Consider the following 16,542-nt stretch of genomic DNA (forward strand, 5'->3'; position numbering starts at 1 on the left):
GGCTCAACTAACCAACTCCTTTATAGCTTAAGCTGGTTAAAGGGTAAATACGAAAGTCAGGATATAACTCCTGCAATGCTCCTTTCTCAAAGACGATCAAGGACATGCTTATGTCCAGCTCATTCATACAAATGTTAACATCATAGTAAACCAAGCGTAAATCAAACAAAAGCAACCTGCATGACAAGTCAGATCAAGAAAAATAACAGCAAACATGTCCCTCTATGACTACTGCGGTAAACTGAGTGACCCAAGTGCAGGTATCACACAAAGCAAAAAAAGCAGATGAATAAAGAGCTGCTAAACTTCATTCTACAATAATCAAAATTCAACAGATTATACAACGACAAAGATCTTCAGATTAAAATTACTGTATATAAGCTACTCTGTCCTGCTAGAGTTAGTGCCTATAGTTGCAAGAAGCTCCCTTCTTGCAATGACCACTCTCATGATACCACCTACACACCCCTTGCTCCCCTCTAAAGAAAGGCCTGCTCGAACCTCCTCCACCCCCGCCTCCACTTCCACTACCAAATGAAGACTGCCTATTCCAACTCCTACCTCCACTGTGACCCGAATCTCGACCACCTGGACCCCTGTCCCTTTTACCTGAGAACCGATCCCCATGTTGATTCTGTTCATTTCCCCACGTGCCCTGATTACCTGGTGCAACCCAACCTGTATTTGCATTTTGAGGTGGTGCCCCTCTTCCCAATGTCACCGCTGGTCCAGGATTAGAATTTCCTTGCACAAATCCTTGGCCCGTTGGGACCCACCCCGAGTTCGGAACTCCAGGTGCTTGCATTTGACCAGGAACAGACCAACCAGGATTCACGTTTCCAGGAGCCACCCAATTGACATTAGTATTTCCTGATACCTGACCTCCCCATCCAGCAGACGGATTTCCAGGCATTTGGACCCAACCAGCATTTTGGTTCTCTGGTCCCACTGTGGGAACAGTAGCATAAGCACTTGTATTGGCACCCCAATTCATATTGGGTGGACCGACGGACTGGAGATTCGATTGATCACCTGAACCGGCAGGTCTCCACGGATTTGCAAAAGCACCACTAGGGTTACCCATGGCAAAGGAAGCAGAGTTTTGGACAGAAGAGGCAGCTTCACCCCACTGACCATGTACAGAAGGCTGTGATTGTACAGAAGGCTGTGTAGACATACCACTTGGTTCTGACTTCTGAGACAGTGAATTTCCCCAGACTTGAGCATCACTATGGGACCTGGGTGATGACCCAACGATATCTGTTTTTAAGACGGAAGCAGACCCCCATCCATGTGGATTGACCGGCAGGTTATGGCTTCTCATAACTTGGACTAAGTTTTGGATAGTCGCAACATTACTTATCATATCATTACCTGCGCTCCCAGAAGAATTAGCGAAATCAGCTGGTAGTTGAAGATGAGCTGATTCTGTTGACTGAGGATGCACATGAGAGGTACTTGCAGAGCTCAAAAGCATGTCCGTCTCTGGCCTAGGTGCAGTAGCCACATCATGAGAACCATCTGGACCATTCATACTGCCTGATCTCGCAAAAGATGAAGCAGATGACTGCATAACTTGGCTACTGCTTGGGACAACGTTTGTTGAAGGTTGCGTAACTCCACTTCCAGGGATGATATTGGCACTAAGAACAGAACCAGCAGGTGACCATTTGCTTTCATCTGCCTGCCCCTTTGTTGCAGGAGTGGCATTTTGGCCTGGAGTAGGGGATGGAAGGTTCATACCAGAACCCCATTCGGTGGCAGAAAGCTTGGGTATCTCGACTGAAGATGGAGTAGCTCTACCAATACTTAAACCCCCTTCTGATCCCCGAGTTCCACGATTCTGGTCCAAGTTCGACTGCTTCCCAACCAGAAGTTCCGTTACTTGTTGTGAGGGTGCACCCTGCCCTTTGTTGGAGTACAGGGGTGACGTATGTGGACTTTGCACCATCTGAGCCTTCAGAAAGCCACCTTCTGGGGGGTCTTTCAGAAGCTTCCCGTTCAATGCATCAGTTAAAAGAATGGAGTCATCCTGCTTCTCAGTAGCTCTCCAAATTCTCAAATTGGCAGGAAAATACCCAGTGTTATTCCATTTACGCAGTTGTACTATGGAAAATGGCCCCTGAACTTTTCCAGATGGATCCTGGTAATGCCACATCTTCTCTGTTTCATTGACTTGGGGGGCAGCTTGTGGTGTATTCACTACATGAGAGACCCCTGGATTTTCATGAACAATCCTCTGAAGTGACTCAGGCATTGCCCCAGAATTAGAAATTCCTGCATTGATTTCAGAGGTTGGAGAAAATTTTGACTTCTCCCAACTGCTGAATTGCTGTGTTTCCTTCTCTCTGGGTTGATTCCATGCGCTTTGGTTCACTGTCTCACCCACTTCAGTAGCATCATCCCCTCTCATTAAAGTGCTTTTATTAGACAAATTTCTGGTCAATTCTCTGCTAGTGTTTGTATAAGCCCTTGTTCCACTCCAGGAATCAGTTGGTGTAGAACCTCCTTTCTGGGGAGATATTGGATCTCTCCCCCTCCCACTCAAACCAGTACCTCTTGCTCCTACATAACTCTCTGCATGGACAAGAAGTACGATAAGAACAGAGAACGTATGCGGAAATGAGGTATTCATTTTTACACTGCCTACCAAAAATAAAATGTACCTTGTCTTCTCTGATCTGCTTCACCTTCATCATCTTCAGACTCGTAGCTTGGATCCATTTTTGGATCTGAATGTATTTCCGGAACCTCCTCAAGTCTTCGTTGGCGCTCCTCAGGTGCTTTTAGAACCTGCAATTTTTCTACACATTCTCTGAGCGTAAAAGAAAGTCAAGGATAACATCAAATTCGCTGTGCAAGTGATGTTATATAATACCATTAACAGGTTTAAAATGGTCGATTATATTTCAGGCCCTTTTCCTGAATGATGAGGTGGTCAGGAGAAAACAATGCGGTCACATGACAATAATTAGTATTGATTGTAGTGGAGCTTCAGAGTCTGAGCTTATGCTAAAAACATCATCCTATGGGTCAGTGAAATAACCAATGTCTGAAGAACGAAGCCAATGTCAAAACCACCACTATTGCAAAATGTTTCACCACCCAAAACTGCAAACAACCAACACGTATCAACACAACAGCGAGAATGGATGCAATATGAAATGCAGGTACCTAAGGGCGTGTCCGGATTAACAATTACCTTTTACTTTTTACTTAATCTCAATATTGCAATGCATGCACTTTGACTTATTTTTCAACAAGACGCTTGAAACTTTCACAAAATAAATGTTGACAAGTAGAGTCGCATATCACTTTATCATAATTTTTTGAAAATTGGATAATATTAGCTAGAAAGCAAAACCTAAACCTAACTCATGAAACTGGAATTATGTTTGTCCAGCCAGTCAAATACACAACCTATTAATGTTTGTTCAAAGTCGACAAAAAATTCATACATTTATATGATTTTGCCAGCCAAAAATCACTGAATGATTCCACTCATACAAAAGATCAGAAATTTGAAGGAGTATCAGTGCTTGACAGGATAATAAAATCACTTAGAATAGTTTAATGTACTAGCTTTTCCAATCGATTCCTGATTCACCTCTTCAAAAAATTCAATCGTCACATCTATGATTCATCTCACAGCTAATATATCCTAACCCCTTGAAACATAATGGGAATTTCCTATACTTATACGATCAAAGGACTTCTTCAACATTCTTCTCATTCATCTTCCTCTGTTACTCTTTAACAAAACGCAGGAAGCATTATTAACTTGTAATTCTTCCCAATCATTACTTATACGATCTGCCATATGATATTGACATATGAACCAATATTCCTTTTTTATAAGGGAGGGGATGGGGATGAGTTGGGAGAGTCTAGTTCTACAAGAGGTATGAGTCATAATTTGACAGTTCTTGCTTTATTTGAGCTAAAAACAGAGTTCTTTGTTCAATAATCATGATAGAGACGTGAAGACCTGCAGCCCACTACACATTTGCTTCAAAGGTATATTAGCAAAGTAAAAGCTACAGAAGACATGCCAACAAAAAGAAGGGAGAAAGAGCAGAGGGGAGGGGGACGGAAATGAGAAGGGAGAGGGAGATGATCAATCAAAAACTAATTTAGCCCCGCTTTTTCATATATGCAACTTATGAACAAGAAAACAGATAAAACTGTTAGATTAATGGGTACAAACATGCGGCAGAACAGTCCAACAAGAGCATCATTATAGCCTTAGTCCAGTGTGCAGAATTTACCCGAGAGAGTGACTGTAAAAATTAATTAAAAGGCATTGTTGCACTTAAGAAAAGTCTAAAATGCATAAGAAGGATATTCTTTTCGGTGACCTTTTTCACTTGCTCGATCACGAAGGTGACTGAGTCGCAAAACTTCTGCCTCCAGCCACTGCATCAGGAGAAAGCAAACCATTCCTATCATTACCAGTAATAGATAGCAATTTATTTCTATCAACTGGGCTCTAATCGCAAAATAAGAGGGAAAATATGCTACTGTTCTATCTAGAAAAGCTGAAAGCTATTTTTGACGTGCAACAAATTTATTACGCTGGGCTATAATAAATAACTGTCTGAGTATGCCCAAACACTATTAATATATACACATGTACCGCAAAGTCAATCAAACAAAAATAAGTTATGTTCATTCTGACCCTATATTCAGAAAAGATCTTCAAGAAATTGACCTATTTGCCTCTTAAAATGCGTAAGTTGCAAACTTGAAGCCAATGTCACTACAGCTCATATCGCATGCCGATTTACATTATTTTGCCTGGCTTTCTTCGAAACAATCATGAGCAGGATTCTCATCCATTATGCAATTCTCATTCTTGAAACCATAAAGAAGCCTTAGAGGCTTAGAGTATGTTCTTATTGCTGTGAGAAACTTTGGTGCTTTGTTGAGCTGCAATGTGCTGAACTATGTTTAATATAACCATTTGACAAGCAAATTCAATATGATCCAGCAATTAATGAAATTAACCTTTCTATATGATTTAAAGGTAAATTCGTCTCTCAAACACAAAGCAGCTTTCCTTAAAACATTTTTGATTTCCAAAGGCACTAAAATTTAAAAAAAACAAAAAGATATATAAGCACCCTTTAGTTGTTGCTTGAAAATTGACTTTTGACTGCTTTAGCTTTCATCTGCTTCTACCTTCAAAGATTTGCCACATGCTATACAAAAATGCCGCAACTATCTGAAAGCAGAAGCAGCTGCCAAAGCATTGCAGCAGGTACTTTATCTTTTCATTAATGCCATCCTAAGTGACATGCCATCAATGAATACATATTTCAAGAAGAAACCTTAGTGGAAAGCTTGGGTAATCTGGCTAAAATCCAAACGAGGGCAGAATGACCAGGTCAGTTGGCAGGAACCCAACCAAATATTGCTGTTTATGCAGCTGATTTTGACCCAGGTTTAGTTCCATTTACTTCTCCAACATGCGCCCTTAATCTGCATTTCTATGATTGATTTGGATGGGACAAGACAGGCACAATTTCAATATAACATGAGCTAACTTGAATCCTAGTGGTCTGACACAGAGATACACCCCCCCCCCCCCCCCCAATCCCTTCCATGGTGCACTAATTCAACCTACCAAGTCTTTGAAAAACACAAACGCAGCTTTTCGGAAAGACATTATTACCCAGCTTGACAAATTGAACATAACTGATTGTCGGCAAGTAGAAATTGTCTATGGAAGTAGCAAATGTAATAAATTTCAATAGTTCGAGTAGGTCTGAGCAAGAAAATTACATCTTTGACTCTTACTGCCTGGAGCGCTATGGCCTTTTCCTGAATATCACCCTACAGGAAATCATAGAAAAATTTTCAGGTTGTAAAAGTTATGAAGAAAAGAGATAAAAAAGAAAAACATAGACAAGAAATATTACCACAGTCAGACGGGTGATAAGTCCACATTTTATACTCTGCCGCAGGCGCTTGCATTCGTCCTGGAACAGCAGGAGTAGATGCATTGTTTAACAAACAGAATACCCTATACTGTCGAAGCAGGAAGTGCAATTTATCTACAAAATTTCACTTATAAAATTTTATTACGTGACTGGATTTAATCATTGGTTCTCCTAATAGCAACTTCTGACAGCAAGCTATTGACATCAATAGCTCAAAAGTTAGATCAAGAAAATCCTTCAAATTCATCAATCACTCGATTGAGTCATTGCATCAACCGAGAAGAAACTCATCAACAACTAGAACTATGCTAGTAAGCAAACTCAAGAAGCCACATCTCATCTATATCGAACTGCAAAGGACTTCAAAGAAAAGCTCACCCAAAATCAATATCATGCAAATGCAAAATAGGAAAACAAAAATAAACCAATTGAATATCTAAATGCATTACCTCGGTAAAATCTTGGTTGGAGATTATATCAACTGATATAACCTCAGACTTGTTTAGATTATATATTTCCAGAAGATAATCCGTCATCTTTTTGCCAACTTTGTATGGCTCCGGAGCTTTGGTAGTACCTGGAGGTACAATGGTATATATACTTGAAAATCTTGTTACTCATTTGGAAAATCTTCACTGTTTATAGAGAATTGATGGGAAGCAAGACACATACCTATTATCGGGACTAATCTATACAGATCTTGCTTTTGATTGCTACCAGAAATTCTTATCCTGACAAAAGAGCCAACAACTTTATCATGAAATGTCCCACCATCGTCAATCAACTCCTCCACCAGATTACGACGCAAGTAAATCAGATTGACATTGTGTGTATCAATAGCTGCATAGTCATCAAGGTTAGACTGAATTCCTCTCTCATCATTCTTTTTTCGCGTTTTGCGTCTCTTCTCTTTAACCGCCTTTACTGAAGCATCAGAGTTCCCATTAACATCAATTTGATTGGCATCAGTATCAACAACACTCCCTTGAAGATCATCTGTATCTTCCTTCACAAGAAAGTGAGATTCAAGAAGCCTCAGCATTTCAAAATGCCCCACACGTGGCTTGCCAAAGAGATTTTGAAGCCTTGAGTCACAAATTATTTGACTTTTCCGCCGAGGATCTCTGAGTTTGTTGCTCTTTATATATTCTAACAAGAGAGCCTGTACATCAAACTGAGAAAGAACAGATCTATCACCATTTCGCATGTGCATCACAAACTCCAAAAGCTCCTTTGATGCCCACTCAACACCGTCATCTGCAGAAGGATCTTCCCTACTAACTCGAGTTGATCTGGTCAGTGAGTACTTTTCCTTGCTGCGTGATTTTGACTGTTTCTTTGCCTTCCTCCTTTTAGAGACAGTTACTACCGCATTTCCAGAAGAATTGTCTGAACCCGATCCTCCATCATCATTAGCATCATAAAGTTCATCAGGAGATTCTTGTTTCCCTGAAGTTACATCAGATCCTTTCCATGGGTTCTTAGCCCGAGCAAGCTCCTCCAAAGTCAGCGAAAGCCTCTCTTTTAAGCCAATATAGTAATCCTTGAACAGGTATTCCCAGCTGCTTTTGTCATCAAAATCTACTTGACCCTGCAAAGACATTAAATACCTAGCATAAGCACTAATAAGATGACATGATGGGATTAAGAGGATACATAGTAAATTTTGAAAAAGGAAGCACATATAACAGCTCCAAATAAGAAAATATATACACCACGCAACTGAGAATAAGAGTATTTCCAGTGATTAGACATCAAATATGCCAATTGACAAACAGTCTGCTTAGCCCAAAAGAAAAGCATGTATTCTGGCAGCACATGTCATTGCACAACTTTTCAAGAGACATTACGGATTTGAGCACTTTTTGTGAATGGGTTCGGAACCCCTTGGTGCCTCATAGCGAACTTCTCTTCATTTAAAAAAAAATAACATTTCAGGAGACATCATACCTCATGGTTACGAAGATGTTTTTAATGCCAATTAAAACAGATGGAGGAAAACAGAAGAGAGTTGAAGAGATTGCACGGTTCAGTCAAATAAAAAGAAAAAAATTAAGAACTTCATTTTCGGGAATGTGATGCAAGAAAGGACCTGCCAGTCTCTAAATGAAAGTGCAAATTCATTCCCATAGTGTTAGGGGTTGGTCAAACGACAACCGCGGTAATATATTGATTAAATATTTTAGAGCTTGAAGTGGAGTTTGTCTGTTCACGTGAAATACAATACAGTACTTGTCACGACTTGTTGGTTACTAGAAGTCTAGAACAGAATCTCTTCTATATGGAAAGCAAACCCAATCACACATTTCAAACTCAAACTCTTACTACAAAATTCCACAAAAAGACCATCCATTTTGTTAAAGTGACCTATCATAACATGTTACAACTAAATGGACAAGATCGTAATGTTAATAGTCAAGCCAATTTTCATATTTCACTGTTCAAAAATTAAATTCAAATCTCTCCAATCTTGCAATAATTTAAAAGTTTTCCCTAAACAAAAATTAAACATTTTATTCGTCTTCACATAATGACAACTTTTTTCTTTTACCCACACGTATAAGTATGCTTTTTTGCTATAAAGATAGTCACTGATGATAGCCAAAACATAGAACAAAAGATGAATGGCTATTATGAACTTTGGTTCACAAAAGAGAATAGCTATCAAAAGACTATATTAAATTGGTCAATGGAATTTCCCAAAGTATAATCTATGGTGAATTGTGATTTGAATTGTTTGAGTGCAGTCCCAATTTGTCCCAAATTTGGTAAATTTTGTGGTGATTGTAAGCGAAGGAGTAAGTGAATACAGTTGAGATGGTGGTGGCTGTATTGATCTAGAAGTTGCAGCACAGGTGACGTGAGGGCGGTAGAGGAAGGACGTCCTGGTATTCCATCTGGGCACTCTACTACTTCTACATCTTTTGAGTCAATAAATGCTAAGAACCAGAGACATTTGTATGTGACAGAGGAAAAAGGCTCAATATTCTTTTATTGCTACCATTTTCATGCTTCCGACTTCAACTACAACTAAGGAAAAAAATAATGAAAATTAAAACATTAAAAGACCACATCAAAATGAATAACCTTTTTCTCAATATTAGTCAGTAAGTTAGTTAGAAATGATACATCTAGGTTCACTCATACATAATGGTGTTGAAAAACTTTTAATGTTATTGTTATGGCACTCCACTTGCCACTCATGTGAATTAAATGGAATAGTGGATGCAGAATGAACCAAACTTCCCACTTGTTGCCCCACTTTGCCTTTTTCACATCAATGAGTCAAACACCCCATGAGAGTTTAAATCCTTCAAGCATTGAAACCTTTTTTAAAAGATCTAAACTAAACAGAACGAACCGAGCTGCTGATACTCGGCTTCGTACAATTCATACAAATAGACAACTAATGGAATTTCTAAAAGTAAAGAATCTATGCACAGGATTCTCTTTTGCCCACCAGCAACCCCCACCACCACAACAGCTTCAATGTGATGTGAATATTTCAGCTGTGCACTTCATCTAAAACACATAAAAAGGGGAACGACATAAGATAAGAATGGCAAATCACTGGACTTGCAAGTATCTGTCCAAAAAAGCTGCATTAGAGTCTTCGAGTTACACATAACAATCAGAAGAGCACATACCACGTCCCTGCTCCCCTGCTCATTACTCTCGATCATCATGACTGTTCTCATGCATGTTTCACAGAATCCTTTGTTTCCTCTCACACATAGGATAACAGCATCTCTGATACAACTCTTGCATAGGGAAAATGTACAAGTATAACACATATAGTATGCATTCTTCTCACAGTTGCTACAGAGGTGCCAACCTGTATAATAACAAACAATTTATATCATATGACAATTGAGAAGAGCGTCGATGGAAAAGAAACTGGAGCAAACAAAAAGTATTAGCATGAGGCCGCAAAGAATTAGCGGATACACAATGAGACAGAGACATTTTCATATTCAAACTGCCTTAAGATTACCAAACCTTACATGCTGTGAATTATAGCCCTAAAATTATTCCAATGTCTCAGCAAATTACAGCAATCATGACTGCAAAGAGAAACTATCTAATAAAATTAGTGTTCACCATGTGTAATAGATGACGTGACAAAGCATCTCTCGAATTATGGATGAGTTGGTTCTTTGCTTCCATTTAAAATGGATTTGGCAACACTTGATTGGCTGTTACAGCACACACCAGAATCACCAAAATACATAGTGTAACACTGTAACTAACAAGGTAGTGAAAAGCGCTTTCTTTACCTATAATCTGTAAGGTCCCCATCCAATCAGATAGTAAGACGATAAGATAGTAAACTTTGTGAAATAACGTGGAAAGAATTATTGAATATCACACAGATTGATTACAAACTGCATACAACGATATTAAACAATAGAAGCAAGTTAAAAGTGTCATTCTCACAATTTGTAAGTGCAAAAGGAGCATATTAAGTTCTTAAGTAATATACGTGCACACAACTAGTCAGAGACATAGTTTAAATTTGTTTTATTATATTATTTCACATAATCTTGAAAAGAAATTCAAATTTGAAATCATCAGACTTCCCATCTAGACTCATGATATAAGAAAGAATCATCATAAAATCTAGAAAAAAAACAGGAGGAATTTACTGATGAAAGAATAAAATTTCGAAGGAATACATACAACAATGGACTCATGAAGTTGAATAAGGAACTTTGAGATCACTCTGCAGTCATAGCTAAAGCCCCCAAAGCCAACCATCACATAAAGCCTATTAACTATGGCATTGCAAACGAGCGATGAGAGTGACAGCTCAGTTTTGAAGTTCTTTCAAGTTTCAACTTTGCAAGTTCTCATTGCCCTAATCTGCTCATAGCTTGGGGTTTGCTGCATTAAAGGAACAATAGGTTTCACTAAAGCCAAATGGGATTTTTTCACCTTAAAATGTCTTGGATACTTAAGATCCCCAACAAAGAGCGCCTATGAATTAAACGAGCCAATATATGATCCAACAGGTAATCTTGTCCATATTCACAACTTGCAAAGCCAACGCTTTTAACCGAGCTAACACCATTCTTCACTTCTGGCTCATTAGATCACACAAATTAACATGCCAAATTGCTATATTAAATATGATGTAAATTATGCGTAAGCTACTTCCCAATTGCAATGACTTCTAAAATTTCATTGCACTTAGCTGTCATCCAACTTTTAGCATCCTCAATTTGAAGTACAGTACCCCCTTTGGTAGGCAACAAGCTAATCCGCATTTCACCGTCTCAAAGAGTACTTTGGCAAGTTTTTATAGTGTACAAGTACAAGCACCAAAAAGAAGTAATACGTGAACTTGAGTCCAGTCTGAATCTGAAGTTTGCAAAAACTTAGGGTTTGTTTTTTTAGCTTGAGTAAGGTTTTTTTTCTTTTTTTTTTGCTTTCCTTCCAGATTTTGCAACCACTGAAAAGTATTTTAATGTCTAAACAAATCTTAAAAAATTCTAAATGACCCTATATATCGATAATTATATGCTTACAAAAGTTTCAGGTGTTCACCATTAAATTGAGGTCAAATTTTAAAAGCTACAAGAACAGGAAAAAATGAAAAGTTAGAAGTTAAATCATTCCAAAAGCACCCTCAGTTACGAAGTATCAGTAGGTCCATCCCATAATAAAATTAATCAGAGTGTCCCTCTTCATATAAAGCAAGCCTATCAGAAGGAAGAAGACATCAACAAGCTTTCAGAAGGAATAAAAGACAAAGCAGATCGCAACACCAACTTCCATGCCAAATTCACACAAGTTAAAACGCAAATCTAGTAGAACTATTACTCACAGAGAGAAGTTTGATTTTATCAGTCAACCTGTTCGCAACTACAAGAATCTGCAGTTCCCTTATCTCGGAGACACTTACAATTTCAAAGGAATAAACAAGAACAATTGCAACTATGAGACCTAAGTCTCAAGCTACAAATTTAACAAAATGGAAATGCCCAGATCAACATTTCAAGCCAACGAAGGTTCAATGGATGGCTATAACAAAACTAAAGTTACGAAAAGAAAGGCTTACCACAGTTCCAGCGCCCCTTAGTTCGAAAAAAAGCCTCATCACGATTCACGCACGAAGGATGATATACCTTAGGGCATCCCCTAAATATAAGAATTTAAAACATCAGTCTCATTTAACAATGCAAATAGTTTTGCTTTCAAAACTGGTTCCTAATCATATCAAAAGTAAGTAAAGACAGTTGAAGCTGGGCACACCACCTTCTATCACATAGCACAAGTTCGCCCCCATCAAAACAGATGAAGCATACATCCTCTTCCATCTTCTTCCTTGTAGGAGCCTTAACTCCCTTAGAAATCCTTCCTCGCTTCCTCTTTTGACCACCAATTCTATTTGCTTCCTCAACCTTCTCCATCTCATCCAACACATCTGTCTCATCGGCAACATCAGTGTCCTCAGGCACATCCATTTCATCAACTGTTTCTGTATCCCCTACCACATCATCCATCTCTTGATCCTCTATCTCGACATGCTCCGCTACATCAGAAAACTCCACGTCTTCAAGTGCATTCCCACCTACCACAATACCCTCTGCAACATCAGTAACCTCCAAAGTTTCCCTCTCCTCAGTCTCCACCGGACCTACATCTGCTGTGCCAACAACTGCATCGTCAACCACCAAATCCCTTTCCACAACGGCAATGCCATCCATATCATCCACCGGTGCAATGACTTCCATGGCACGAGCCATGCCCATGTCCTCCTCAATGTCCTTCAGCGCCTGAGTTTCTTCCCCATGAGCAACCTCTTTATCCGTTGCTTCCACAATGCCATCTCTTCCTGTATCCTCCTCTGGCACCCTAGCCACATCAGCACCCTGCTCTGCCTCAATCTCCTCATGCTCTTCTGTGCCAATTTCTGCGTCCTCCATTGGTTTCTCATTCCCGAAAGCATCACCCTCCTGCTTATCCTCTGCCACCTTCCCATCCTCCACTTCAACGACCCCAGTATCATGCTCAGCCACTTTATTGAAAGCCACAACAGCATCAACCCCTTCAATCTCTTTTTCATCCTCGGCTCCTTGAACCTGCTGTGCACCTACCAACACATCATCGCCCTGCACACGGCGCATCTCCTCAACGTCCGTGGCCAGTCCCTCCTGCTTATGCCCTGCCACCTTCCCCTCCTCCGCTTCAAAAACCCCAGCATCATCCTCTGCCACTTTATTGAAAGCCATAACACCGCTGACCTCTCCTTTAACCTGGTGTGCAGCTTCCAATACATCATCACCCCCCACACTGCACATTTCCTCTACCTCTGCGGCAGGTACTCCTTGTCCATCGCTCGCCTCCCTATTCTCCACCTCCACATCATCGTCGGCTATCACCTTCTCCTCCTCCACATCAGACATTCCCGCCTCCCCAGCAGCTGCTCTATTCTCACCTTCATCCGCCAAGACCTCGTCCGTCTCGTTTTCATCCTCAGCCCCTTCCTGTACCACATCATCCGCTGCAACTGCAGCCCCCAAACCTTCCGACTCCTCAGCATCTCTCTCCAGCTGGGAAAACTCTGCCTCCGTGACCTTAGCTCCTGTTTCTTCTCCGCCGACTACATCTCCACCATCATTTGGGCTTTGAGGAGGTGGAGACTCCACAGCACCTTCCTCCAGCTGGGAAATCTCTGCGTTCGCAACCTTTGCTCCTGTTTCTTCTCCGCCGACTGCATCTCCACCATCATTTGGGCTTTGAGGAGGTGGAGACTCCACAGCACCTTTCTCCAGCTGGTAAACCTCTGCGTTCGCAACCTTAGCTCCCGTTTCTTCTCCGCCGACTGCATCTCCACCATCACTTGCGCTTTGCGGAGGCGGCGACCCCGGCAGCGACGGGTCCAATTCCGTGGCCACTGGCATCTCCGCCACGGAGACAGACTGATTATCGCCCGCAACAGCACAATCCCCGCCTCCCGTCCCAGAAACCGGCTCTCCATCATCTCCCGCCACGACCGGCAATGCAGACTCGGGCTCCATTTCCGATTGCCGACGAGGCGACGCCCCCTCCGCCGCATCCCCAACGCCAACGCCATCCCAGCCGATTCCCTCGCCGCTTCTCGGCGACTCGCGCGGCTCCGGCCCCGACCTCGACGCGCTCTCTCCGCCGCCGCCGCCGCTCCCCGGAGGGATACTCCCCTCCGCCGCGCCGACGCCATGCAGCGAGGCGGCATCTTCTTCCTCGGCCTCCATGGAAGAGCAGCTCCTCGCGAAATCGAGAAACCCTAGGGAGGGGGTCGCTCTTTCGCTGCCCGACGGAAAAAATCGGCGACGCGAGGAACGAATCGCGCAGATAAGGAGGACACGAGCCTCGCAGGGGGGGGACGGTCGAGAGAGGAGAGAGAAAAACCTTTTCGATCGAGTGACAACTTCGCTTATATAGAGAGAGAGAGAGAGAGAGAGGGAGTGTTCTTGTTCGCCTGCGTGACGACGAGGAGGAGGCAATGTCACAAGAACAACAAAATATCAAATATTTTAAATAAAAAAATGGAGTGAAAATGGGGCCATGCTCCTTGGGACGAAGCGGTGACGTCACGGGAGATATTTTAGCGGTTAATTTTTGTTTCGGTAATATCGGCATATCGTCGCGTCCCCTCCGGAGGTTCACTTCACAGTCATCCCCCCCACGCTGTAGCCGGAGTGCCGGCGTAGTAGCGGATCGATCGGCGCACGTGGAAGAAGGAAAAGGCCAAAAAAGCAAAAGCAAAAGCAAAAGAAAGAAATGAAAAGAAAAAAATAATATATTAAAAAACTTTAAGATGAGCCGTTCCGGAAAATATTTTCACCTTCTTAAATTTAGGAATTCACTTTCCCCCACCATTTAGCCGGAGTGCCGTAGTGATAGTGCATCGATCTCCTTTTCTTCGTGGAAAATTAAAATGAGTTTTATTTGTATGGGTCACAGGCTTAATTCCCTAAAAAAAATTTAATTTTCTTTTATCGAGATTCGGGGAATTCGACCTCGCTCGAGGCCGACTGTCGCTGACACCCGACGACCGGCAGAGGAGGAAGAAGGAAAAGAAAAAAAAAAGAAAAATTCAAAAATTCAAAAGGAGCAATTTCGAAAAGTGTTTTCATCTTTTTTTAATTTAGGAATTCACTTTTCTAATTTTATGCGTGAATATTTTGACAGGAAAGTGTGTTCGGTTGAGTAATCATTTATGGCGAACCTAACGGGTAAAAGTTTGAAAAACTAATTCCGAAAAAACACTTTTCCTCGAACAAAAGCACCCTTAGGCCCAATCTCAATTTTGTTCCAAATTTTTGTATTGGTCTCGGAAAAAAGTCACAAGTTATCACTCTAGTTCCAAATCTACCTCGATTAACCTGCCGTCCAAGTACCATCCACTGGTTTCTTTAAAATTATCAACATCATGGCCACTTATGTTCTTATCCATGCCCTCACCTCATATGAAACAACAATAGTCTCGTGATATTGATGATTCTAAAGATATCAATGGCAATTTTTGAATGGAAAGTTAACAAGGGTGGATTTGAAATTACAGAAAAAGTTAATTTTTTTTTATGGTAAAATTGGGATTGGATATAAAATTCAGTATGTTTTTTAGAGAATTAGGCAATATAGTCACGCTAATACCACCATCTATGCACGTGCCAACAAAAAAAGTTCACAAATCTTGTATATGGGTTTTTTTTCATGAAATTCCTTAGTTATCCTTTGACCACTGCCCGAGGGTCGGCGACCTCCACTAGCCCCTGGGCGAGGGCCACAAAGCCCTTGCCGGCCACGGACGAGGGGTTATTGTGACATCTGAATTTTTCGTTATAACATTTATGTGACATTGGAAATTTTCCGTGTTCAATAACGATACTTAGATTATAAAGTTAAGTAATATTTAGCTTAGAAATTGGGTGAATACGTAGAAATTTTGGTTGGATCGTAAATTTTGCGAGGTGTGAGAAGCGCAAAGGATGATTTTCTACTAACTTAATCACTCCGAGTCCGACGCATTGAAATTAAATTGATAATGTTGACATATACGTTAATGGCTAGAATAATATTACTTAGTTTAATGCAATCTCTATTGTCAATGGGGAAGGACGTATTTTTTCTGAAATATATTATTATCGAGTTTTGAATTACAAAATCGACATTCCTAACGTCGGTATTATCTATCAATATTAGAACAGACACTAGTTCTTTAAATTTTCTAGATATTTTGGTGACTTGACAAATGTCTATATTAAAATGGATTATTTAGTTTTAGTCAATTAATCGTAAGTATGACTTATGGAATGGTTGGTCAAAAGAGAAGATGGATGACCTCCCACTCTATTATCATCTTCAAAACCAACCACACTAAGCCACAAAATGCCACTCGCTCTTTTAATAATGCATGTAAGGCCATTTGTTCTTTCATATTGAGATCTTAATGTTAATTTTGACATATAATCCTCACATGCCCTTCTAAGGATACATGCAAAGCCATGTGTCTCTTCCAAAGTGAGACCTCATGCTAACTTGACACTTAAAGACTAAGTGTCATCAACATAAGATATTAGTCACCAATTCATTTCCCACTTGGCCATAAGCA

The 16,542-nt window shown here is 40.7% G+C and overlaps 1 protein-coding gene across 1 annotated transcript; it reads right to left on the reverse strand.

Annotated features, from left to right (window-relative positions):
• Nucleotides 1–286: 286 nt before the first annotated feature.
• LOC115690139 (zinc finger CCCH domain-containing protein 19) lies at nucleotides 287–14,374 on the reverse strand. Its single transcript, XM_056308768.1, has 10 exons — nucleotides 12,201–14,374; nucleotides 12,004–12,083; nucleotides 9,590–9,777; nucleotides 6,615–7,533; nucleotides 6,392–6,519; nucleotides 5,922–5,981; nucleotides 5,785–5,835; nucleotides 4,346–4,416; nucleotides 2,667–2,821; nucleotides 287–2,577 (listed from the first exon to the last, which is right to left on the reverse strand). The coding sequence occupies exons 1-10, from the start codon at nucleotides 14,177–14,179 to the stop codon at nucleotides 401–403; spliced, it is 5,808 nt and encodes a 1,935-aa protein (XP_056164743.1). The 5' UTR covers nucleotides 14,180–14,374; the 3' UTR covers nucleotides 287–400.
• Nucleotides 14,375–16,542: the final 2,168 nt, after the last annotated feature.

This window comes from Syzygium oleosum, unplaced genomic scaffold (genome assembly GCF_021117445.2).
Source record: "Syzygium oleosum isolate NSW1041296 unplaced genomic scaffold, Sole_v2.1 Sole_v2.02, whole genome shotgun sequence".
NCBI lineage: Eukaryota > Viridiplantae > Streptophyta > Magnoliopsida > Myrtales > Myrtaceae > Syzygium > Syzygium oleosum.